At 32.3% G+C, this 27,134-nt stretch overlaps 1 protein-coding gene across 1 annotated transcript; it reads right to left on the bottom strand.

Moving 5' to 3' along the window:
- Positions 1 to 658: 658 nt before the first annotated feature.
- Positions 659 to 21,967, bottom strand: LOC124373354 (ferrochelatase, mitochondrial-like). The gene is made up of 6 exons (XM_046831730.1): positions 21,947 to 21,967; positions 10,452 to 10,633; positions 7,933 to 8,035; positions 3,712 to 3,830; positions 2,198 to 2,299; positions 659 to 848 (listed from the first exon to the last, which is right to left on the bottom strand). The coding sequence occupies exons 1-6, from the start codon at positions 21,965 to 21,967 to the stop codon at positions 674 to 676; spliced, it is 702 nt and encodes a 233-aa protein (XP_046687686.1). The 3' UTR covers positions 659 to 673.
- Between the last annotated feature and the right edge of the window lie 5,167 nt (positions 21,968 to 27,134).

The raw sequence follows: 27,134 nt of genomic DNA, 5'->3' as shown, positions 1-27,134 counted from the left end.
CTGTCATGATATTGTGCACAGATGACCGGCTAACTTCAACACTTGACGGCAGTTTTATCCATAATTTCATCGAGAGTCACTCGCTTATCATTGTCAATAACTGCTCGTACAGCATTAATGACGTCAGGTTGCCGAGAATTGGCCGGTGTCGGCCCACTTCGCTCATCGTCTTGAACATTTTCTCTTCCTTCCAAAAAACATTGCACGCCAACGACGGACCATCTGAACGGACATAACATGTTCACCATACACTTGACACAACTGACGATGAATTTCAACGGCAGTTTCGTTTTTTGGCGGTCAAGAAACGAATAACACTACGGACTTCGCAACTGGCGGCAGAACGCAGTGGAGTCTACATGATGTTTGGGCAGCAACTGACTGAGAAGCGTGACAATGGGCCAGTGACCGGCGCACCTGTTGCCAACCGAACCGCGCTACATATCCCCGCCCACAGTTGCACGCTGTGTTACGTACGCGTCTTTTTACAGAACAGGGAAACTTACTTTTTGGATACCCCTCGTAAGTACAAAACTTTCTATATTTGACTTATAGCCAACTCATAAATGTTCACAAAACAAACTTCCTCTCTTCTAACAACTTTTTTCCTCCCTCTACTAACTTTAATTACTTAACTGTAGCATTTCAGCCAAAGCACTAAAAAATAGCTATTTCAACTTACCTTCAGTGGTAGAGAATGAGCTGAGAACAAAATGACAACATCCTTCTGTTTTTCAGCAGGAAACTGTTTTAGCTCGGTCAGAATACGATCAGCAAACGTTTTTGCTAATAGAGGATGTACAGGCCATCTGTCAATTACACTCCATTTAACGTTCTTTGGTCGAGATCTAATGAAATGAAAACAAACAATAAACAAACTCAATCTTTTATTAGTGTTTCAATGACAACCGCATACCCTAAGCTTTGTTTGAAAACAATACAGAGATGAAATTATTAAAATCATGTTCATTTTTTCTAAGCTTTTAACTATTAATTCTGTTTTACATACACAAAGTTCACAATACTCGTTTCAAGCATAGTTCTAAATCAATGATCAAAATAAAAAGTAAAATGCATATCTAACATTTCGGGACTACTGTATAAAATATATTTAACTAATGGTTAGCATGCAGGTTTACTTTTCAAATGATGGTACATTCAATCATTATAATAAAAATATGTTTTCTAAATTGGGAATTCTGACAACAATTTAGGAGACACTTATAATAGTTAAAACAATTATGCAAGGTTTCCTTTATTAGGTCAAAACCATAACCAGGCAATTGAGTCAACCAGCTATACCTGAGCATAATTAATATTTTTATAAATAAAAAACTTTTATGCTACAGTACATTTTATTTAAAAACTTCCTTTTGACATAAGTTAATGAAAATTAGTAATATTAAGACTTGCAAATTTAACTTGAAGTACTACTTAATTAGAAAGTCACTTTATTCATTTGATGAACTTTTTACATGATAATCAGCAATATATATTGTTCATGTGTTGTTTTATAGTTATATAATTTACATTGTTAGTATGTTTGAATTGAAATGAACTTACAATCGTTTATAAAATAAAAGAATACATTAACAGCTTTTACTTATTTCCAACAATTCTTCAATGAGAGCACACTTCATTCATGGCACACATCCAGTTAATGGAACAGGTTTTCCTAGACCTTAATCAGTGTTATGCAGTAATTATTGCAGCAACCGCTTCATTATATTTTAAAAATTGGTTATATTTATAAGCTGTATGTATAGCTTGTAATAAATGTGAACAACAAGAACGTAGTTGTAAGCATCCACTTAACCCTTCTGAGAATAAGACAAAAATATCTGCAAACCCTTCCTTAGCGAGTGGTGAACAGAAATATCCATTACTCGATGTTAAACTAAGAAGAATTGGATAATTACATCTGCTAAAACTCATAAATTTCATTTCATTGTTGTAAAGTAATTTCTGTAATTTATATGCAGTTTTAATAACATAATTGTAGGGTGGTTAAATAAAGTTCAACAAAAAAATGTTATTTATTAGTTGCAAATCTTTCTGATAAGAACATCAGAAAGAGAATCATTCCATACAATTTGGTTGACCAAATATGATACTACTCCTAGTCAGATATCTTTATATCACTGAAAAACATTTGTCATCAAGTTTGATTTTGGAATTTAATAAAACTGTTACTTACTTATTCTTGAAGTATGTAAAGATAGCATTCAGGCTTGAACCTGTAGTGGCACAACTGTACTGAGGGTATTGAGAGAATACTACAACTCGTTCTGCTCCTTCTCTGAAAAATAAGCATGGAGTGAAGTAAATGTAACAGACATATCTGGCTATTGTATTCATCGCAATAACCATGATTAAATATATTTTTAACTTTGACCATATAATTATAAGCCTATAGTTACATTCTTGATTAGGATTTTATTAATTTACTAACAAAATGTATTTTAATAAATGTTAAAAATTATATTGAACTAAACATTTATGGTAAAGCGACCACAAGTTACCTAAAACCTCAGGAGGATTTGCTTCTGGCTGATTTATATTAATGATGGGACAAGTCAAATAATTTTATGATTCGAGTAATTCACATACGAGTACCTAATTGATGACTCGTACTTTGATGACTCAAGTAATTGCATTTGAATATTTAGCCAACTTGAGTCATCTGACTAGTTTCTGTTCTAGTGACACCACCAAGTCATGTGCATTCCTGATTCTACCAGACTCGGATTTATTACTTAAGTTATATGCAAATTTGAAGTGCAGACTCCCTTCTGACTCACTCTCAACCTGATAGTATTTGAGTTGACACTTAGTCAACTTGGTTTTCTATAACAAGGTTGTGATAAAATAATAATGCCTTGCTACAGAAATTAATATGTACTTCCTATGAAATATATTTCTAAATAAGACTAATTGTCTTTAATTTATTATTTGGAATTACATTGGTTGAACAATACTGAAAAAGTAATAATGTAATATAAGAAATGTAAAATATGAAAGTAAAAGAAAAATTCTAAGAGCTTAGATGCGTATTAATAATTTAAATTAATAATACAAAGTAACAAATCCTTTAACCAGTGATAGTAATCCTAATAGCACAAAAATAGTATAAATTCCCTAAAGTTCAGAACAAGTCGGGCAATTTCAATACAAGCTGGGCGAATTTGTGCCGATTCAGGTGAATTCATACCGAGTCATATATGAATTCGTCTAACGAGTTGGGCAAGTTCATTTTGAGTCGTCAGACCTCAGGCTGACCTAGCAACAAATCTTTATTACAACTCGAGTAGGAACAAATAATGACCTTAGTCAACTCACAGAAGTATTTAACTTGTCCCATTACTAGTTTATACTTGCCAGTAAACCCAAACTGGGTACAGGAAGTATCCATGTGTCACATGTTCTACACTAGCTATTTCAGTACGTAATTAATTTTCCATGTGTAATAACTATCATAACAATATTCTCAGAAAAATATATAATAGCCTGTCTTTACATATATTTCAAGACATTTTTATAGTCTTAATTCGCCTCTTAGTAAAGTCATTACCACGACATTTCATTACATTTTCTGACATTCTATCATCCTATGTTCGGATCCTACATACAACTGTGAAATGATTTAATGTCTCCTACTTGGAAACTCTAAAAAACTCTCCAATACTTCTCTAACTTGTTTCAAGCACTTACTTCTGTATCTGGTCCAGTGTCTGGTCTGTGAGAGGATCCACGTATCTGAAGGCCACATAATGTTTATGGGGTGCAGTCTGAGGTGAAACCTGGTCCAGTTTCTGACACATCAACTCTCCCTGGAATGGAATAGGACTTTAAGACATAGTAAATAGAAAACAGTTTTATAAAGAACAACAAATTGAGTTGAAAATTACCGAATTAAATTATCTACTACACGCCTTCTGGAACTGAACAGAGATTTTGAAAACTTTTTTTAAACATAAGCTACACTATCACCTAGAACTACAGAACATACTTGATTTTTTTAATCCACTGATGCCTCAATGTGAAAAGGTTCCATATTGATCTGTTAGCAATTCCACGCTAAGGAACTATGTGTAATAGCTACTTTTAGAAATATTTTTGTGACATAATTATACGTATATGTAATTAGTGTATATTTATTACTTAATTTAAAAAATTAATTTTAGCATCATTATATACAAAAATGCATAAAAATAATTCTTATATATTTGACGTTTTTTCATCTCATTATCTCTTGTACATACAAATTTCATTGATTTATTACTCCCTTAACAATTAATTGGTGACCGATATATTAGTGATGGTCAAACATCGCTGCGAAATATCCAATTTGTAAATAAACAATAAAGTTTCTTAATGAATGTAATGGTATCATTGTATAATGGACAAAACAATCTATCAATTAGTGTCCATTTAGATGATTATATGTTTTTTTGAATAAGTTGAAGAAAGAGAAAAATTCTGTATCGTCGTTATTGTTTTGTTATCACATTAGTAGTTTGATTGCTTACTTTCTTGTTTTGAATAAAGTATATTATTTGTGATTTTTATGTAATGAGGTGAAAATTAGATACTTTACATACAAAATTGCCTCTACATTTTAAATTCTAATATTACATATTACCAGGATAATACTAACTGTAAGTGAAACTTTATGTGAAAGGTCCATAAAACTATACATTTTATTAAACTAGATAAAATTTTGGAAAACTTGTATATTTTGGAATTAGTATTATCAAATATATACCAATGTTGAAAGCATGAATCAGAATCCTTTATTGTTATTAAACACAGCATGGTGCAATAGACATAGTAAAAAGGTAAGGTGACTACAGAAACAAATTAATAAGCTAATTATATATGATTTAATATTACAGCATAAATAGGGCAAAGTGTTGTTCGAACTCTTAAATAAAAGTAATAGGCTTTAATTTTCAACAAGTTCTCTATTTCTATCAGAGACGATCATCAGCTAAGATGATCACCATGGCTGACCAGAAAAAGTTAGTGCTGGCAATAACATGTTTAACCCTTTCCGCTCAGAGCGGTAATGTTAGAATGTCCACAGAGATCGGATGGGCAGCAGTGTTGGCCACCGCCATTTCCTCTAGCGCGCGCATATATTTTTAGAGTTGCCGTCCTCAGAGATCGGATGGTCAGCTGTGCTGTCCGTTGAATAATCCTACTAGCGCTCGGATGGACAGCAGCGTTGACCACAAGTTATAAACTCTTTTTTTTTTATTCTGACGTATTTTTTTATAATACAACGCATTAAGATCAATCAGCTGTTTCATTACAAAGCTTGGAAATTGATCATCTGGTCAATATTGCACTCTAGGCTTTCGTTTTTTAGCGCGCTTTTAACCACATTGTCACTAGTGAGTTAATCTACACGCATTATTAGAACGGATTGTTTATTATTCTTAGTATTGTGCAATTTTATTAAATATTAGTGTAAAATGAAGTTTTGTAGATATCAGTGTAAATATAACTGTAAATAAAAGTGTAAATATATCAGTATTAATACCTGGTTTTACTAGTATTATTATTAACCCTTTTAACCCCGACGTCCGTACTATACGGACGTCGTAAAAATGGCATCAACTCCCGACGTCCGTATAGTGCGGACGTGCACTTTTTATTACTTTACTGGCCACCTATTTCACCAAATGCTTTGAAATTTCACAGACTTGTGCACAAAGATATTTTGCATCGAAATATATTAGTTTGTAATGGTTTGACTTCGTATTTTGTCAGTCTATGACTGAGCAACTGCAGTTCGTCTCGACTGACTGCTCACGCTTGTTGCAGACAGCTGTATATCACGTGGTTGTGAATATTCCGTTTTCTTCACAGTTTTAGGTTAAAGCAGTATAAAGTACGGCAGTTAAAGTTTAGTTTATTATTTGTTTTATTTCAAAATGAGTAAAAGACATCGTTTAAAGTCTCCCTTAAGTGAAAATACAATAATTAGTAACCTAGTTGCAAATGGTGTGGATGTGATTAGTGACGACGATTTGAGTGATGGATATCTTGAAAATTTACATTTTGTAGTGATGTAAATATTGTTTTAAAACTTTTTTAAAATTTAGATTATGAACAGTTTTAGTTATTTTGTCAGAAATAACTTTGGTTTTATGTTTATTTTAAGTACTGTGAATTTCAAAGGTCTTGTTACATTGCCTTGCCCAGAAATGGCAAAAAGAAAAATTTACACGGCTTTACAAAAATTGATGTTACTCAATTTGTAAATAAGGTAGGCCTATAATTTTTGTTTCGTTTTATTAAGGATTAAATATATCATAAATTAAATGGGTATTTTTGTGTCAAATATTTTTTTATCTATATGGTTTCCATGATCAAACTTGAAATTTTTTCATTTTTATTTATTTTTTATATATGTATATGCATTTAAAAAAAATTACTTTCAAAATAATAATTTTATTTGTATATTTGTGTAAGCTACATGTATAAAGAAGTAAAACAAAAAAAGAATTACCTAAATATCTTAAAAAATAACTGAGTTATGAATTTTTTACAAAACCCTTACATTTTGTCTGAAAATGGCTTGGGATTTCTGGCACATCACTTGATTTAATGGCCGGGGTTAAAAGGGTTAATTACTGGTATTAGAGCTTGTTGGCGATGTAAGGAACACAAATAAAAAAGGAAGACCATCCCAATTGCAAGACATTTCCCGACTAAATGGGAAACTTCATCTACCATATCCTCTTGAAGGCAGAAAAGTGAAGAATTTCGTCGTTTGTAGCAGCAGAGCACAAGGCGGCACCAGGAAAAGAGTGAAGTTTTATTGCATAACTTGTGAAAATGAGCCCGGCCTTCACATCAGTGTTTGTTTTGAAAAGTACCATTCATCTCAGATATTTCAACAACAAGATGACAACTAGCCTGCAGTTAAATTTGTATTCGGAACAATAATAAGCAGTTAAATTTTATTTTTTATCATGTTATAATTATTTACTGTCACATTATTAATACTCATTGTAACTCATGTTAGTTTATAGAAATATAACATTTCCATTGTAATACTTATTATTATTCCATTCGACTACGTTATTATTTACCTTTGGACCTTTAAATCCATTTAACTTTTTAAAAGGCACAGTATCAATGACGCGGCAAAAATAAATCCGAGCTGGTGGGGACGCAACAATGACGTGGCTGCTGTGTGCACGCAGGCGCCATAGTGGACAGTACCGCTGCCCATCCGATCTGAGTAGACAGTAGGCGCTAAAATAATACGAGCCTACGAGAAGCCATATTTGGTCAGCACTGCTGCCCATCCGAGCGGAAAGGGTTAATATTACCAGCATGTTAGTTAGCTACTCCAGCCATTGGCAAACTGTTCCTACGAGTCTGGATTGACAGTGCTATAAACAAAAACTATTCTAAATCCGAGGGATCAGGCCTTAAGATCCGGCTGTATTGAAATGACATATTTTAATTTTTTTCCCATAAGAACAAAGTTAAACCTCAGTCATTCACTATTACGTCCTTATTTTTTATTGTAGCATTACGCCACACAAAAAAAGATATAATTAATAGACATCCAAATAGGATTTCCCATGTTTAACACGAGAACTGATGTTTTTGTATTAGCTGACTCAAACAAAATGTTTGTAGTAAATAATTTCCTCCTGAAAACAAATCCATGCATAATAACTCACTAAAAGATAAAAAGTTTTTTTTTTGTAAAGTATATACTTTTATAATGTTGAAAAAATCAAGTACAACTTTTGTTTGAGATTTTTTTTAATAACCTATAAAATTATAGAAAACCAAAAAGGATTTGGATGATATTAATAACATCTATAAAGTGAGACATCTCCTATAAATTTATGACTGATTACTCGTAATGGCTAGTTTTCCTCAGAATCTATTTAATGTTGTCACCTGTAAATTTGTCCATTTAAAAATTGGAGACCCTCCACCAATCTCTGCATACTTCTTTTGCACTTCGGGTGTCCTTCGTTTTGCTATGTATGGCCCAAGAGTTCTAAAATACAAGGAAATATTATTTACTTAAAAATCTGTTTTGGAATATGAACAAACAAAAAGAAACACAAACATATGGCACAAACTTTTGCCACATTACATACAAGGCATTGTATTTATATTGTATTTTAATATAATGAAACATCTTATAAATTCCTCTTTTTTCTGGATACTTCTCCAACTTACTCATAATTTCAAAAAATAATTCAAATCCTTCAAAAGAATGACAAAACCAAAAGATCAAATTATAGACCTATATCATTATTACCTACTTTTTCCAAAATATATGTAAAACTAGTCTACAATCAAATGTTGGCTTTCTTAGAAAAACAGAATCTAATTGATTACATTACTTGGTTTTTGTGCAGAATCTATTATAAGCCCCACAGTTTAATTTATAGAATCCATCATTAATTCTGTTGGCAAAGGAAAAGCAACAGTAAGAATTTCTATAGATCTAACCATGAGTTTTGACAGTGGTAATCATTTAGTATTTATTATTGAAAAATTAAAATTATTAGGTTATATAAAACACAGTTTAGAAAGTTTTAATTCATATTATTTAGTTAAAACTATACAAAATGTGAAAGCAGATAACCCAAAAATAGCATTTGATGGCAAACAATTAAAATAAAATCAACAATAACTTTTTAGCCTAACTATAGATTGACATTTGACGTGGAATTAACATGTAATTTTTATCAAAGATAAAATACAATGGAATATTTGTTAACCAAACTGCATTAAAAGCAATTAACTTAATTTTTATCAAAGATTAAACTGGAATATTTGTTAACCAAACTGCATTAAAAGCAATTAACTATGTATACATACATTCCTAAATAGAATACACAATTTTCTTCAAATGAGTCAATAAGCAAACAAAATTTAGATAAAATATTGAGCAATAAAAGAGAGCAATTAAAACTGTTAAAAGAATATAACCAGTCCAATCTACAAAACAACACTTTAGTTTAGTACTCTTGAAATTTTAACAGGTTACAGAAACTATGTGTGTATATAAATATATATATATATTTAAAGTCCCGGTGGAGCAAGTACTTTTTGCGATTCAATGTTTATTGAAATTATATATATATATATATTTCATTTACAAAAAACAATTCTCTAAACCATGCTAATCTTACAGTTCACCCATACAATACAAGAAAGAAATATGTAACACATACACATAATAACGTTAAGCTACATACTCATTTAAGTTTAATACAAATATGCATCATACAAAGGGACATGGACATGTTTTTTCTTTAATTCTTTTATAAACAATTTCCATTTACAGTGTTTATAAAAGATTGTTTGTAAAAGATTAGGTTCTATGGACAAGTGGAATTCTTTGGCAGAAATACATCAAAATTGTATACAATTCGTGTATACCTGTTGGTCTTACTTAGTCAGGGGGTTTTACTTTCTATCCTAAAAGGGTTCAATTTTAAATTTCCCATAACTTTTTAAGCAATTTTATTTAAATAGAGAGATTCAATTTGTTGCATTTTATTAACCATCTCATTCACTATAATTATAAAAAGGTTCACTAAAATCTTAATACCACATCTTAATAGGCAATTTTAATGAAGCAAAACACTGTAACATTATAAATTAGGATTACACAATCTCATAATACAATATAATTTTACTACTGTATTTACAAGAATTGTATAAAAGGCATAAGGGCTATCTTTAATGAGTTAATATCCATATTAAATTAATATAATATAAAATAATTAAGCAAAAACAATTATGGAATTTATAAAACTTTATACGTCAAAGAGCAGCGTAAAATATTAAGCAGAGCTGAATTTTATTTTTTCTATTTATTACAAGTTTTTTATAGTTGAGATCACTGCAAATACGTTCAAATTGGCATCAAATATGTTCATAGAATTTAAGTTCATTGTTTTATGAAAAACCTCAAACAACATTATCAGATATGAAGAATTACTTTATATGTAAAAAGTTGTAAATACATTTTTTTTAAGAAATTATGATGATTACTCTATAAGTTCAGAAGGAATTCCAAGACTAACCTTGAAAACTTTACCAAAACTCTCACAGACCATAGAATTAAAGATGAAAAATGAGCAGAACTGAAGGTAGACTATTGCTGGCATAGAATAAAACAACTAATCCAAACTTATACTATAACTTCACAACATACAAAATTAAAAAGAGAGATTTTTATAATATTCATCAAACCCCAAGGCAAGAGGACTCATCACACTACAAATTATTACACTGTTTTTGGAATTGGACAAACTTCAAAATGTTATAAAAAATTACATCATAGAAAGTCCACTATTATCAGGACAGTTGTTATTGTAATGCTTAGGCTATTACAAACAGGCTGCACAAAGAAAATCCTATACAAAAAAAAATCACTATATTACAACTCTTACCCCTGAACTGGAAGTTGGATCATGTCTCGATCAGTCATAATTCTTAAGAGATAGTCATGCACTTGGTCTGTGTTCTGAGGGCCTCCCATGTTTAACATGAGAATTGCTGTTTTTGGATTAGCTGACTTGGAGGAAGATACAGAAAATTGTCGAACAAAATGCCGTAGATAGAATGTTTCCTCCTGAAAACAAAACCATGCAACCATGTAATATAAATAAAAATAGTAATAATAAAATCACTTTAAATATTAAAAGTTTTTAAACTTCATTACTTTAACTCTTTTAGTACCAACATCCAGGTAACTTCAATTCACATTAAAAATAAACGATCTTTCTGTTAAACATGTTATATGCTGCATAAAAACAGCTGATCAACCAGTAGCAGTGATGATATCCAATAATCACAATGGTCTTGCAAAACTTTTTTTTACAAATGAATGCTTTAAATATTTTATTTTTTGGGATAAATTGATATAAATTGGTAGATATATTGAAAATTGTAGTGTAAGTTTGTTTAATTTAGGGTTATATTTTTTACTATTTCTTTGATATTTAATCCTAAAAACATTTCTTTTTAATTTCAGGGTTTATTTTCAGAGATTTAAGCTTTATTTTTGTATTTATCATATATCTGAAAAAGGTTTTAGTATCATAAAATGTCCATACACATATTATTGACAAATAAAACTGGTCAATAAATTGGTGGAGATATATGGATGATACCTAAGTAGTTTTTCCTCATGATCACACTAAATTGAATGAGTTTTTGGATCACATTAATAGTATTTCTCAGTCCATCTGCCTCACAATGAAAGTGGAAGTCCAAAACAAGCTTCCTTTTTTGGATGTGTATATATTAAGAGATAAGAATGTTCTTAAGATTATTGTTTTTCAAAAGAAATCATACACAGAAAAATATTTAAACTATGAAACAAACCATAAAAAATCTGTGGCCACCGAAGTAGTGGCCTATGTTTTATCTGATAAAGCAAAGATCTTTTACTGAGTAAGAGATGGATTAAAAAAGAAATTTGTAAAGTTCAATCGGATCATGGACGCAATAGATACCCTCTATCAGTAATAAACAAGTGCAAACGAAACAGAAGAGTCATTCCTGAGTTAGTAAATCAGAGTAAAGATAAATTTGTATTTATGTCAATCCCTTATGTGCCAGAATTATTGGAGAAAATTAGGAGATTAGGTAAAAGTAATACATTAAAACCGTGTTTAAAACACACAACACTCTTAGACAGTTTCGTTAAATAAAACGAAAAAAATAGCACCAAATTCCAAAAACTGTGTTTATAATATAAACACAAAAAGACCATTAACCGTTAGCGTAAAAGAACAAAGAAATCATGAGAAAGGACCTATAGAAAAGTAAAAAATTGCACATCATTGTTGGCCTGAAGACATCATATGAATTGGGATGAAGGCAACATAATATGTCAGGAATCTCATTTCTTTAAAATTAAATTAATCAAGGCTTCAGACAATTAGCAGACCAATCGGTCAGTTAAATATCAGTTGAAATTAGGCCGCTTTGGTTGCCAATTCTAAAAAAGGACCAAACAAGGCAAACTAAAGTATCAAAACAAGATTACAGATTTGTAATAAATCAATGCAGAGTCACAGTATGGTTTTGAGAAGTTCATCGAGAATGTAAAGAATAATGTAAAGACCCTCTTCTGTTTCCTTTCTTACCACCATCTTGTTTTTGCAGTGAAAATCACCATTTAATATTCACATCTTGTTAGTTCTCTGTGGTTGTTAGGTTAGTGCAGACCTATTAGAAAATTTATCCATGTTATATAATTCTGTTATTGTAATTTCTGAGGCTGTGTTTTACTTGTTGTTGTTATTTGTTTATTTGTTACATACCTGTTTTAATTTGTTATTTATTTATTTATATTTTAAAATAATTTGAATTGTGGCGTGACTGTTTTGGCAACTTCATGTTTTGGGTACCAAATTTTCCTTGTCTGGACTTATGCTAGTTTTTATATTTGTGTCGATGCTATAATTACTGTTTTGTTTTGATTAGACACATGTTTTAGAGATAGTCTGTATGGAGTTGACACACAACATGGTTGTTGTGATTCCTGACTTATGCATATCACAATCCTCCTGAATGATTTCTTTATGATATGCATTAGGTTAGTTATTAATCTGAGGAAGAGATCAGATTGCTGATCTTGAAACAGTATTACTGATTTTTGTATTACTGAACAATGGCAAATGTCCTCAAAAATCATATTTCCTTCAAAATCCTTCCATTTTTCAAAAACAAACTCCAAACAAAGAATAATAGTCTAGTATAAAGTGCACTGACGAAACTAACTTGTATACTGAATATGCAGAAAAACATCACTCACTATTCTCTACCACTACAAAAGAGAAAGAACAGCATCAGCCTCTTGAAATTAACCATGCAACAAAATGTAAACCGATCAAGAAATGTAAACAATAAATCAACTTGGAGATGCCCAAAGAAATTAGGCAATGGCAAACAAAACTGAAATAACAGAGGAAAAATCAATGAAAAGCCAACAACCGTTAATTTAAGGTGGATCCTCCCACTGGCTTTACCAATGACAAGTGACTCGTACAAGTGTACACCTGACCGCAAAAATACCAACGTAAGGTGCGGGAATCTAATCCGCGCGGCTCCAAAACTATCTCCCACATCTGAGAATAGCATCTTAAACCACACAACAATCCTGACTTGATGTCTTGAATGTGCAGATAGCTCATCTAGGATACCAGTTGTTCCTGTTCGAGTCAACTGTATTCCATGCCAGTTCTAAGGTTAAACGCAGTTGGTAGACCTCTTCCCCTACTCAAATTCCCTGTCTTTTTTCACATGAATGTTGATAACTGCTGTTGACCCAACTCTTATACCTGCCCCTCCTTAGTTTGTTATCATCCCAAGTAAATGTGAAATTAATGGCTTACCGGCCCCGACGAAGTAACAAAAGACGAGTTTCACATTATGTTTCTATCGCTATTGTTCTCCTAAACAAAAAATAAATAAGGTTTTAAGAGGTAGGAATAACAAATAAGATGTTATAGAACACTAAAAGTAGAACTACTTTTCTCACGTGGAGTAATAATTCCTTTTTTTAAATCTATGCCAGGCATCACTTGGTCTTGTTATGACCATGAGTTAACCTCGTATTGGTTTCTACTGAAGTCAGCCGTTGCACTATCTTTCGATATGCAAAGACAATAACAATAGTGCTAAAATCAGAGGAATTTGATCTAAATAAAAGACGTTTTGGTTAACTTTGACTTTCTAAGAATAAAACTTCATATCTGCCTGACACAAGTGTTTCTGGCCATGGGGCAGCAACTAGAAGGCAACAAACAAAAAACATCCCGTGAGGTGGCTCCTATCACTATTGATCAAATTCTAGAGGGTCTGATCATGAAACACCTCTGGCCATTACTGCCAGCTAGGAAACACAACATAAAAAAGCAAACAAATATTTATTGTGAATTCACCTAATCATACCGTCCTACTATTTTGCAAGAAAAGTAATTCCACTTTTAAAGATATAAAATTCATCAATTTTCATTTTCTTTCCCTAAAAACCTTATATTGTTTTGTTCAAACAAACAAGGTACATAACTATATGTGTATACAGAGTGTTCATTTGAAAACTTCAAACTCGTATTAAAAGACTTATAGTCCAAGTATCAAAAATTTGTAAATGGGAGTGTATAATTCTAATTGTAGGAACAAACAAATTATTTTCACAATGGGGTGCTCACCCCATGCCTCGTGTACCCAAAGCCAAAATTTTGAAATGGCAAACTAATACCTTGTGGACACCTCAAATTGAAGCTCATAAAAAATGCTGCTCTCACTAAAACAACAGTAGGGGAGACTTTAATAAGCGGCCTAAACTCGTTATTCGATTGCTATTATTGAACAATTCGATATATTATTCAACTTCAATGTATGTAATCGTACACAATAAGAGTTATAATAAAGTACCGTTACTAGAAGAATCTCGTACATTACAATTTTAAATACACAAACTTTACAATAACATTACAAAACAACAAAATTAACCAACTATGGTCTAGACTTAGATATCAAAGAAACCTTACAATATTTATAACTTGCCAGCTCGATATCAATAAGTAACCCCTTTGGTGAAATGGAGGAAAGAATTCTCCCCATGTGTTACTAGGAGCCAAATCCACATAGTGAAGCTACTTAAACAAATCTCGTCATTTATGAGAAATATCTAACATATTTTCTCATATTCATCGCCATTTCCAAAGTCTCAAAATATTAGCTACTTCTTGTTTATTATTTACATTAAAATAGCTAATAAGCTGAAATCATATGATAAGTTAAATAAATTGTAATATTGAATTATCCTTTGGATAAAAACAATCGAATAACGAGTGTAGGCCACTTATTAAAGTTTACCCCAACAGTATCCTGGTAATAGGCTACCAATGAATTACCTGTTACTGACACTAATACCATTTGCAGATCTGTAATGGCAGCAAGTGCAGTGGTTTTGCACATGTTTTATTTGTATCAGACACACTTATCCGTCAAAATAGTAAAAAGTAAGTCATTGTTATACTATTTTGTTTGTTATATTTTATAAACACATATTCTAGGTTGTTTTTTATTCACCATGATATTATTACTTTTTATACTGTAATTTGAAATACAATGTAATTTTGTTATAAGTAGTTGTAGCGAGGATTCTTTACTCATGAATATTGTAAATTCTATATTATCGATCACTCAAGTGTTGGAAGCTTATTATACTGTGGCCCCTAATAGTTGCTTAATAATGTTGAAATTTTGACTGGCAACTCTGGTCACTAACTTTACTGTTACCCCGGGTCCTCCCCCAACCAAGAAATCCCGATTTTCCCTGGCCCCCACATCGATGGACTTAATTAAAATACAACCTGCAAACTCCTTCCTTTATATATCGAATAACAGAACTATCAATCAATATCAACATATATGAAATAGCCTACTAAATTAAAGACACAAGATTCAAATTAATAGAAATAGTAAAAACAATTACATATTGTAATAAATAATGTTAAAAAAACCATAACCACTAATCAAACAAAACATTAAGACAGTGACTTAATAAATTACATAAATAATAAAGAAAACTAAACAAACATCTTGGAACCAAGACACAGTAAGTTATCATTAGTGTTATTTTTCAGTTTTCTAAATATAGCCTAACTATTTTTTATTTAATAGCAGTTACTTATAGAATAAATTGTTTTTTAGAATATGTAAATGTGTGTACAGATTCTTTTAGTTATTGTTCAAATTAATTATTATTGGTTGAATATAGGCTATCCATAGGTATAATTATAGTTTGATAATTTCGATTTAAAAAAACCGGCCCCCTTATCACACTCTACCCAAGCGTAGTCTATAATTATTTTTATCTAAAACCGTTTAGCCTGCTATATTTTATTACAATTCTTTCTATAACTTGAAATTATCTGTTAGCTATAGCCTAATAAACTTACCAGTGGAATGCATTTTTTATATTTTTTTAAACAGAATAGCTCAAATACAATGTACAATTATTTCTGTGTTAATTCCTGAACAGAATTTCATCCACTATCAAAATTCTTCACAATTTAGTAGTGATACAACGATACAACAACGATTATATTATATCGGCACGAAGGATACTGCTTCTGCCAATAAGAGCAGAAGCCAAGATTTGAGAAGCGAACTTTTTTTTTTTTTTTTTTTTATCTTTTTGTTTAGCGTTAAGGCTAATAGGCTTTGGGGAATCCATGAAGCCTCGATGTGCGATAACTATTATTCTGTGGTTGTCATGTTAATAAGGTATTCAGCAGTATTAGTCAATCCATATACATGTATATCTAATAGACATAAACGAAGATATTAATGGTAATACATGAATGTTTTCAGTAGTGTACTGTAGTGTTTCGTTAGTCACTCAAAAGATGGGAGTTTGGGAATCTAAGACATAGGTGGGAAGATAGGGAATGGTGGGGTGTTAGGAGAGCTTCTCGCCAGGGGCCCATCAGGCATTCCTATCCCGAAATGAAGGGCCTCGGTTGAAGTGCCTATTCCCAAGGTTACATGTATGTAGTATGTTGATTTCTGTTGTGTATAATTCAGTTTAGTTATATCCTTCGTTTAATTGCAACTAGAAAACTATTTAGTTCTTTGAAAATTTGACTATCATTGGTTTGTAATACTCTACATAAGTTCACATTATTTAACCCAAAATTGTTTACTAATTAATTTGAAATTTGTGCTTCTAGCATGGTCATTTGCCGGGCATCTGAAAAATATATGCTCTAAAGTTTCGTTATTACCCAAAGTACATCTTAAGCATAACGGAGTAAAATACTTACCTATAGTAAAAAGACTACTATTTGTATTAGCATGTCCAACTCTTAATCTAAGTAGGTTAACTATCTCCCATCTTTTAAACTTGACATTTTTTGAACCAACTTTGTTTTGGGACTGAATCTACAATTTGTTTGTACCATTTTGCTTTATTTGAACCTAAAAAGTATTCATTAAATTTAGCATGGTATAGTATTTTTTGATACGCCTTAAAATCGTCAAATGGTATGTTAAATTCTACTAGTCTGATGCCATCTGTTATTGCTTCCTTAGCTAAACTGTCCACTTTTTCGTTTCCAGCGATACCTATGTGACCCGGTATCCACTGTATAATGATATTTTTCTTTGTCACTAATATTTCATAAACTATTGTTATAATAATACTTTGATTATCATTATTCGACCCCTCCATGCTTTTTTCTATGGCTATTACTGCAGCTTGAGAATCAGTTAAGATTATAAAATCGTTGTTATTTAGATTACTTATGTGTTGAATACTTTTCAAAATTGCTACTAACTCCGCAGTATAACTTGAAGAGTACTTATTTAAAGTATATTTGGCTGAGATATTAAGTTGTGGTATCCAGAAGGCAGAGCCAACCCCTTCTACAGATTTGGATCCATCTGTGTAAACACGAATGTAATCTTTGAAGGTTATGTTTAGTTTGTCTCTTACTATTTGTTTTGTAACATTTTCATTTTGTTGGTTCTTGATAATTTTGTTGTCTAGTATAAATGCATTACTGGTAGGTTTTACCTTTCTATTTATTAAGAAGAGGGGTTCATCAAAATCCCAAATATTCTTAAATACTACATCAGTAATTATGTTTATATTAATCTGACTAATATTATTCAAGGATTGTAGAAATAAAGGGACCCTTTTGTTTGCCCAATATTGCATGTCAGTATATATTGAGCTAAGATACATTAAACTTGTATAAGCAGGGTGATTATTTTGCGAAACTATTTTGTAAACTACCCTATCGGCTAGTAGCTGTCGCCTTAAGTTTAAAGGCATTACAGATGCTTCTGCATGTAATGTTACAATAGGGGAAGATTTAAAAGCCCCAAGGGCAATTCTCAGTGCCTGATTTTGTAAATTATCAATCTTATTCAACTCAGTTTTAGTGCTATGTCCGTAGAGGAAACATCCATAATCTAGCTTACTTCTTATCACACTCTTATAAATCTGTAATATAAATTCAGGGTGAGCTCCCTGAGTTCTGCAACTGACAGATTTAAGGATATTCAAGTCTTTCCAGCATTGTTGAAGAATACTATTGATATGAGTCTTAAAAGTTAGCTTATTGTCGATGTATATGCCTAACACTTTAATTGTGTCTACTACAGGTAAACACTGATCTTTTATAAAGTACTGTAGATTAGGGTCATTATTTTTTTTTTCTAGATACAACTAGTATATTACATTTTTTTGCATTGAAGTCCATGTGTAGGATCTCGAAATATTCAACCAGCCCATTAATAGCTAGTTGCATATGATTTTGAACCATGTCATAATTTTTATGTGCGGAATATAGCAGTATATCATCTGCATATTGCACAGATTTGACTTGAGGTGGTAAAGCATATTTTATATGTGATGTATAAAGGGAGAATAACAAGGGACTGAGAACACAGCCCTGTGGCAAGCCTCTGTTAACTACCCTAGTGAAAGTATACTTAGGATTAATAAAGCTTAATTTTCTATTTATCAGCCAGTTGTGGCAGTATATTAAGAACTTAGATGGTGGAAATAACCTAGGCTAGATAATCTATCTATCAATGCCGGTATAAAAACATTATCATATGCACTAGAAATATCTAATGCTGCAGCAACAGTTGTTTCGTTAAATGATAAGGCTGTTAGAGTGTCGGTTACAAAATGTAATAGGTAATCACTACAACCCTTCATTTTTCTGAAACCATATTGAGTCTCAGAGACCAAATTGAGTTTTTCGGCCAACCATTCTAACCTATTTTTAATTAGTGAATTCATAAGCTTAGCTAAACAAGATATTAACGAAATTGGTCTGTATGATTCTTCTGAGTTCTTATTTTTATTAGGTTTAAGCAAAGCAATAATCCTGAAATGCTTCCATGTTGTGGGTATGTCTATATGTCCATTCCATATTTCATTAAATATTGCAAGGAGCATTTTAAGGGCATTTTCTGGCAGGTTTTTAATAATTCTGTACGATATACCGTCAAGACCTGGAGAAGTGTCTTTATTTTTATTTTTGATAGCTATCAGTAATTCTTGAAAAAGAAAAGTCTTTTTCTAGTGAATCATCAGAAGGTCTGTACAATTTCCTGTCAATATATTGCAATTCATTGACATGGGGCACATAGTCTGGGACTATGTGTTTCATAAAACCTTCACATAATTTTTCATTGTTATTTATAAAAGTGTCATTACTGTTATGACATTTGTTACCTTTTAACTTGCCTACAATTTTCCAGGCAAATGAGCTTGTCCTTTTCTCCCCTATATCCTGACACGTTTTTTCCCAACTCAATCTTTTGGCCAACTGAATTTCCTCTCTGGCTTTTAACTGAGCTATCTGAAATGTACGGTAGTTTACTGCCGTCATTTGTTTTCTAAATCTTGTAAATGCCAGTCTCCTTTGAGCAATAGCCCTGGAACAATTATCTGTCCACCAGGGTTTTAGGAGAAAACCCTCTACTATTGTTTATTGGCATTTTAATTTTAGGTATGGATGTCTCACAGGCCTCTGTAATTATATTATATAGCTCATCCATTTTTATTAAAGGATGTTGAAAAGTTTTTAATTCATTAACTTTATTTTCTACTGTCTTAGAAAAAACAAGCCAATTTGCTTTCTTAAAATTAAATTTGTTATGACTAATATTTTTCCAATCTAGGTTATATTTAACATGTTAAGTTAGTCATGTTAAAACTTATAACTATAGGAAAATGGTCACTACCCATAGTATCTTGCATTATCTCCCAATTTTCTAGCTTTGAGTGCATATTGGGTGACACAAATGATAAATCTAAGGTAGAAGTGTTTTGATCTAGAGTAGGTATTGTAGTGTGTCTGTAATCATTAAGTAAAATTAGAAGGGATTTGTTATATTCCGTAAAAATATCACTCCCTCTTGGATTGGGTGATCTGGCTCCCCAGTAAGGATGGTGAGCATTTAGATCCCCGCAGAAAAATTGAGTATCCATGGTCTTTATTAAACATATATTGTTCCCAAAATCTTCTCTTTATTTTATTTTTAGGTTTACAATATATATTGTATATATGAACAGGTTTATTATAATTGTTTATTTCAATACCAATTAATTGTGTTACATTGTCGTTGTAACTTAGTGTTTTTGTGTAAGTTACTGATTTGTGTATTATCATAGCTACACCTCCATATCCATCAATCCTATCAACTTTTTCTATATTATAATTGTTATCTTTGATGTTATCATATTCTGTTAACCAAGTTTCTTGGATTAAACCTATTTGAATTTTATTTTTAGTAATATTATATATAAATTCTGACCACTTGGGTTTTAGTGATCTTGCATTCCACTGAATTATTTTCAATTCATTTAACATGTTTTGAAGTTGTTACTGCTGAAGTATTGCCAGTACCTTTATTTTGGTTCTGTTTTAGTGTCCTGTCAGTGGGCCCATTGCCCCTAGTCTTGGGATTACTGTCCGTAACCTTAAAAGGAGCTAAGAAATCTTCTATTTGTTTTTTATTATTAAAAGTAATAGGTGTAGATAGTAATTTGAATTTTATGTCATCTATTTTTTTGTTAATTAGGGAACGTAAATGTTCCCTATCTTGTGATGTAGACTCAGGTTTTTGTGTATTTTGGTTAATCGTAAGTGAGTTCTGTTTGCCAGTTACAGTAAGTTTACTGGTATTATTACGGTTTGTATTTATGCTAGTGGTCTTATAATGATTATTACTGTGACTTAGTCTATGGGAAGCATTTCCTACTTAGCCCAACTGTAGATCTAGGTTTTTTAAGGTTAAAGTTACTCTCACTGCATTGGCTGTGTTGTTCCGATATATACTCTTCAGTTAGGGGAGAAAACATGTTGTGTGTGACTACTGGGTGGTAATTTAATTTATGTGCTGGTAGTTCAGGATAATTTACCTGATATTTGTGTATTTTAGTAGCAGCAGCGTAAGAGCTAGGCCTTATAACATGATTTTTAATTTTTTTATATGTTATAGGGAAGTATTGACTAGCTGTGTGGTAGTCTTCCCTCATTGAGCTCATTCTATCCTTAATATTTCTTTGACGAGTAAATTCAGGACAAAATTTAGAGTTACTACTATGAGTACCTAGGCAGTGAATACATTTTTAAGGGGGCCTGGCATTCCTCTGAATGAAAGTCCTCCCCGCAGTTTCTACATATTCTATTATTGGTACATGGTGTGCTTGCAACATGTCCATAAGCAAAACAACGAAAACATTGTTTTACAGGTATTCTGAATGTGTCTACCTTCATACGTACATAATTAAGTTTAACATACTGTGGTAGTATGTCTGAGTCAAAAGTGACTTTTACAAAAGAAGTTGGAACTAGGTCATTATTTACTCGTCTTTTAATTCTATTGGCAAATAAGATTTTACTCTCACTTTCCGTTTCGTTTTAAGATTTCTTCATCAGAAATTTCTTTTTCAACATATATTACTCCTACAGAGTAAATTCTAATAGAGGGTACGAAGACATTATATTGTGTTAAATATTGTGAGTCAACCAAATTATTGGCTGCTTCATAGTTTTTGCATTTAACAGACAAATTTTTGCCAGAACGTTCAATATGATGAATGTCTGAGCAATGGTTTTTAATTATCTTAACCAACAGAGAAAGGGTTTAACTTACGTTTATCTTTGTCTTGAATGATGATTTCATAGGGTCCCTGATTGTCATACTTGTAATACCTTTTGGTAAATATTTTTTTTAATTCTGGAGTATTTTCTATCTGGTCAGTGGGGCTACATGGGTCATTGTCTCTTTTTCTTTTACCTTCATTATTATCTTTAGCAGTTTTATTTAAATAATCATGGTCTATAATAATAGATTGAACCGCTTTTTGAGTTTCCTCCTCCTCGAGGGTTACCATGGCCAGACCTTCCGACATGTCGGGGTCCGGCCGGGACAGGTTTGTGTAAAGATCGTGTATGTATAGGTTAGTGATTATTGGCTATTGTGAAATTGTAACTGAAATGTAAATTAAATTGTAATGTTAGGAATAAACAGAGATGGAAGAGATTTACATACTATTAGTTTACCCAATACAACAGGTTGAAAGGAATTCAAATACACTTAACGAAGGAAACTTGACAACCACAGATGAAGAACACCTTTATGCACCAAAGTTCACGTACGAATGAGAAGCGAACTTATCCACCAAATTGATGAGATAACCTCTTGGATAGAGTCAACGAACTCAGTGAACAGATGTTTGTACTGGTCATTAATTCTGTTCACATCGGCTAAATTATAACAACACTTTTTCACATCCAGTGCAGTCATTTTATCCTCCATGTGAAAATTGAGGGGATAGATGGAAAACAGACATATGCCAGCATAGGCCCTAATTTTGCGTAATAACATGTTTTGCTTCATTATGTTTATGTTTTAGTACAGCCCTGAGACGCTCGTTGGTTTGGCCGGCATACATAGTTTTATCTCTTTGTTTGGACTTTTTGCTAGATGTCAAGATCACAGTTGACAACGCAAAAGCATAAATAACCCCAGATGATACTCGTACGTCGAAATTAACCCGTTTCTTCTTCCCACTGTCGACATTTGTCGACACGCAACTTAATATTTTTTTGTGGGAAATTTTGATTGTCTAGGACTCTTACGATAATATCCCGCTGTTATGTTGGTATCTCTGAACTAGCAGTTGATGCGCCGCGGCAGTGGCTAGTTTGGTGCTTTTGTGTCAACAACTCTACTGATTGACTCTCAGCCTCACTATGTCACTGATAGACAGGTAAGTGTATTACAACCTTGTAAATAATAATATTATTTACCGTACGCTATTTATAGTGATATAAGATATGTGTATGACGTATTTACTGTGTTGAACGTGTAAAATATTGTTTTAGGGTATCGATTTTACAATCATAAATATTGATGTCGACAGTGGGCACCAGCGGTAGGGGTCGATGTCCATTACAACAAATTGTTTTTTTTTAGGTTGACGGTAGCTGACATCGCTAATATATTGGAAGAGAGTGAAAATATTATAGATCCAACATTTTTTATTGAGCCACCAGATAATCCAGCCCTCAGTGACTGTGATTCCGATGACGATGATAGTGGCAACATAAATCATTTATCTGGCAACCAACTCAGAGCTGGTGGTGAGCTGATAGGAAGAAAATTAACTGAAGATGGGTTAGTTACAATAAGAATTGGTGGAATACCTGAAGAAAAAAGTGACCAAGAAGAAGTGGAACAAGTAGAAGATAAGAAATTTGAGGAACCTGTGGACGAAGATGACAGTGTAGTAAGCGTAGATGTTGTTTTTGAAGAAGAAACCCAAGGAAAAGTTAGTAAAAATACGTTAGAGAGCATAACTAAAAAAAGAAAACAAATAAAAGATGTGTAGAACAAAAAAGAAGGTGAAAGGAAATAAGTCAAAACGTACATGGGAAGAAAAAGACATTGCAGATGTAAGCTCTATAGAGTTTACTCGTGCGAATTTCTTGTCAAATGATTATTCTCCTGTAGAACTGTTTGAAATGTTCTTTGATGACGAGGTCGTAGAGTACATTGTTTATTGCACTAATCAATATTCCCTAGAAAAAGGAAACATAAACTTTTCTACATCAAAAAATGAAATACGTCTGTTTTTCGCCATTCTTTTTCTATCAGGCTACAACACTATGGCTCGTTACAGAATGTACTGGGAAACGACAGAGGACACACATCATGAAGCAGTTTCACGTGCAATTTCACGTAATCGTTTTCAGGATATCTTGAAAAACATTCACTTCTGTGAAAATGATAAATTAGACAAAGATGACAAGTTTGCCAAAGTTCGCTCTGTTATGTGCATGCTGAACGAGCGATGGCTTCGTTACTTCCCAGGTGACATTTACTTATCCATTGATGAATCCATGGTACCTTATTTTGGAAGGCACGGGTTGAAACAACATATCCATGGGAAGCCTATCCGATTCGGATATAAAGTTTGGATATTAGCTACAAGGTTAGGCTACGCTATTCAAGCGGAACCGTATCAGGGCAAAGCGACTGGAGCAACTATTCCTGAGCTCGGTGTGGGAGGCTCAGTTGTCATTGATCTTATATCTGAACTCCCACAGGACAGAAAATATAGTTTGTTTTTCGACAACTTCTTTACATCTTTAAAACTGCTTGAAAGCGTTAAAAAAACAGGGGATATCATGGTACAGGGACCATAAGGGTAGACAGAGTTGAGGATGGCCCCTCTTCGTAAACCTCAAGATCTCAAGAAAGAACCAAGAGGTACTTTCCATCAAATAACTGACACAGACACCAACATAACACTTGTAAGATTACATGGACAACAGTGTTTTTACTATAGCGTCGACCAGCAACAGGCGTTCATCCTGAGGGGAAAGCAAAGCGTTGGTCCTCTGAGCAATAAAAAACACATCGTTGTGCCACAGCCAAACTGTGTCAATTGGTACAATATGAATATGGGTGGGGTGGATAGGCTAGATGAAAAATGTATCTACCTACCGTATTCATATTCGCAACAAAAAGTGGTATTGGCCAATGGTTTGCATACATGCTGAATGTTGAGTATGAATAATGCTTGGATTTTATACAGAATGACGCCAAAAGGAGCTGAAGAACAATTAGATCTTCTTGGATTCACCCGCTACATTGTCCGTACGTACATGCGCAACATGCACAAGCCATCGATCCTCTGCAGGACGGCCAAGCCAGACAGTATCCAGTAGGGTGTTGCCTGAAATCCGATTCAGTGGAAAAGATCATCATTTAGAAACAGTTCATAAAGCAAATTCGCTGCGCACTGTGTTCCAAAGCAACAAGGGAAAAACGGTGCAAGACTTGTCAAGTTGGATTGCCATGTGCTTTGTGCGGAGGCTTTCCATTACTTCCTGAGGAAGTAATCTCTTATACAATTCCTTTCTGATATGTAATCTATTAATAAATACTGTAATGGAACAATAAAAGCATCATTATTTCATTTTTTAACTTATTTTAAAACCACCCCTTTCATTCCCACTGTCGACAAATGTCTACATTAGCCTCTATTCTCTAACTGCACCCGTTCATGCCCACTGTCGACATATGTCGACATGCTATAATTTATTGTTATTATTAAATTTTACATATTTCATACTAAAACTATAGTAAATAACTGATAATAAAGCTAAATAACCAAAGGCCACCAAAAAATACATCTGACAAAAAAATAATTTGGGCAGAAACGGGGAGTTTAAAGTGATAAGTTTGGTATAGTTTGGCTCAAAATGACTGAATCACATTAACGTCAGCGAAAATGTAGTGGTCCTTCATATCGAATTGAGAAAAAGTATAAGACTTTAATCATTTGAAGATAGAGTAAACAATAAAAATGTAAATACTCTATGTGATAGTAATAGGCCACACAGTGTAATTGAAAATGTATGAGAATTAGTTCAAATCCACTTTCAAACAATATCTAGTCGTGAATCTTCATTACTGTAGAGATAAATCAAAAATCGGTCCTAAACTGTATGTTACCTTTAAGCTTATTTACAAGGAAAGATAGCAGAATATTAGAATAAACTTATTTACCGCAAATTGTATATACACAATTACTATGTTTTTTCTATACTATGCACAGATATTTGTGATACTTGCTCTCAATGAGTACAGTAAAAAAACTGAAGACCAATCCAAACTACTTCTAATGCAAAAACTATCTATCTATATAATATTCATAAAAGAAGGTATAAACCATTAAAATTTAAAAGATGGCCTTCTTAACCACATCGTTGTGGTGATAGTAAAATTTTTACTTTTAGAATTTAATTATGCACAAACTTTTCTGTTGCCGAAGACAAAATGAAACTACATAGTTCTAAAAACGACTACGGTAATGTATGTTCACCTCTTTAATGTACAGTGTCACACTGACACGACGCCGCGGCGGTAGCAGTGTTTTGTTTTACTAACCTAAGTCAAAGAAAAATCCTGATATTGTATTTTTCTTTGTGGTATAACTTTATTAACAAAAATTGGAAGAAAATTTTGAATTTAAATAAGTAAGGAGTCTTTTCTCTCAGGCAAAATAAAAAAACAAATTACTGTTAAAAGTTATGTAGCATGGTTGGCAGTGGATTTTGATGCATCTGTTGACGTTTTATTCTCCGTAAGAGGTCATAGCTTTCGCCAGTGTGACCGATTTAAAAAAAAATTTGTTGAAGAAATTAGAATGTTATTCTTTCAAAAACAAAATGAAATAGCTCCTTCATCATAAAAAGTAATCAGAGGGATTAAAAACAACTGTGAAGAAAAACGATCCCAAACAAAATTTATTTAAGATACAATAGTACTCCAGGTTTGAAGTACCCTACTTTGATTGTGTGTGTTAGTAACTCTTTCTTTAGACCTTGCCAACCCTTTTTATGTAAAAAAGTCCTGTTACCAAACACGTTTGAAAATCTTCTACTATCGGGCAAGATAATAATGAATCCAACAAAAGTAATCAATGTTAAGAATTTGCTTAGATTTTTTAATAAAAGCTTATATATAGTATTATTAGAGTTTCTTTTAAGGCTGTCATTAACATGAAGATATACGTGTCTCTGAAGTTATCTTTCCATTTATGTCTGTTGAAGTATATACATTTTACTTATATAACGTATTGACTTTTGATGATAGATAAATGTTGGTAAATATATTTTTATGTTGCTTGTCATTTTAAAGTAAATGTATTGTTGGCTAAGAAATTATTGTTGGTTTCACTGTTTTTTTTTTTTTAGGTGTGGAAAATTACTGTTATTTTATTGAGCCCCAATTATTTATGTTTTGAAACTGTTCAATATTAAAAAAAAACTCGGAAAAATGTTTATTTTAACTAGAGATTCGAAATCATAAAACTATGTAAAAAAGTTTTTACATATTACTACATTAATATTCTGATTTGAAAAATTTATATTGTATGGTAACTGGATTTTGATTTGTTGGCGACACTGTTTGTCACTAGTGTCAGTGTTACTGTCATCGTCTGCCCGACTCAGCCCAGTCGTCGTCTGCTAGAGCTGGTTGTGACTGTCCAGTGTTTGTGAGCC

The sequence above is a fragment of the Homalodisca vitripennis genome, unplaced genomic scaffold (assembly GCF_021130785.1).
Source record: "Homalodisca vitripennis isolate AUS2020 unplaced genomic scaffold, UT_GWSS_2.1 ScUCBcl_5383;HRSCAF=12075, whole genome shotgun sequence".
In the NCBI taxonomy this organism is placed as follows: Eukaryota; Metazoa; Arthropoda; class Insecta; order Hemiptera; family Cicadellidae; genus Homalodisca; species Homalodisca vitripennis.
Note: the sequence above shows the minus strand (reverse complement) of the source record. Positions and strands in the feature narration are given on the sequence as shown.

Excerpts from the sequence above, each read along its gene's own strand:
- LOC124373354 (XM_046831730.1), bottom strand. The coding sequence starts at position 21,967 with ATGTCGGAAGGTCTGGCCATG. Across the intron at positions 10,634-21,946 it reads TGTCGGAAGGTCTGGCCATG|GAGGAAACATTCTATCTACG; the intron begins GTAACCCTCGAG and ends TTTTGTTTTCAG. Across the intron at positions 849-2,197 it reads TTTACATACTTCAAGAATAA|ATCTCGACCAAAGAACGTTA; the intron begins GTAAGTAACAGT and ends TCATTTCATTAG.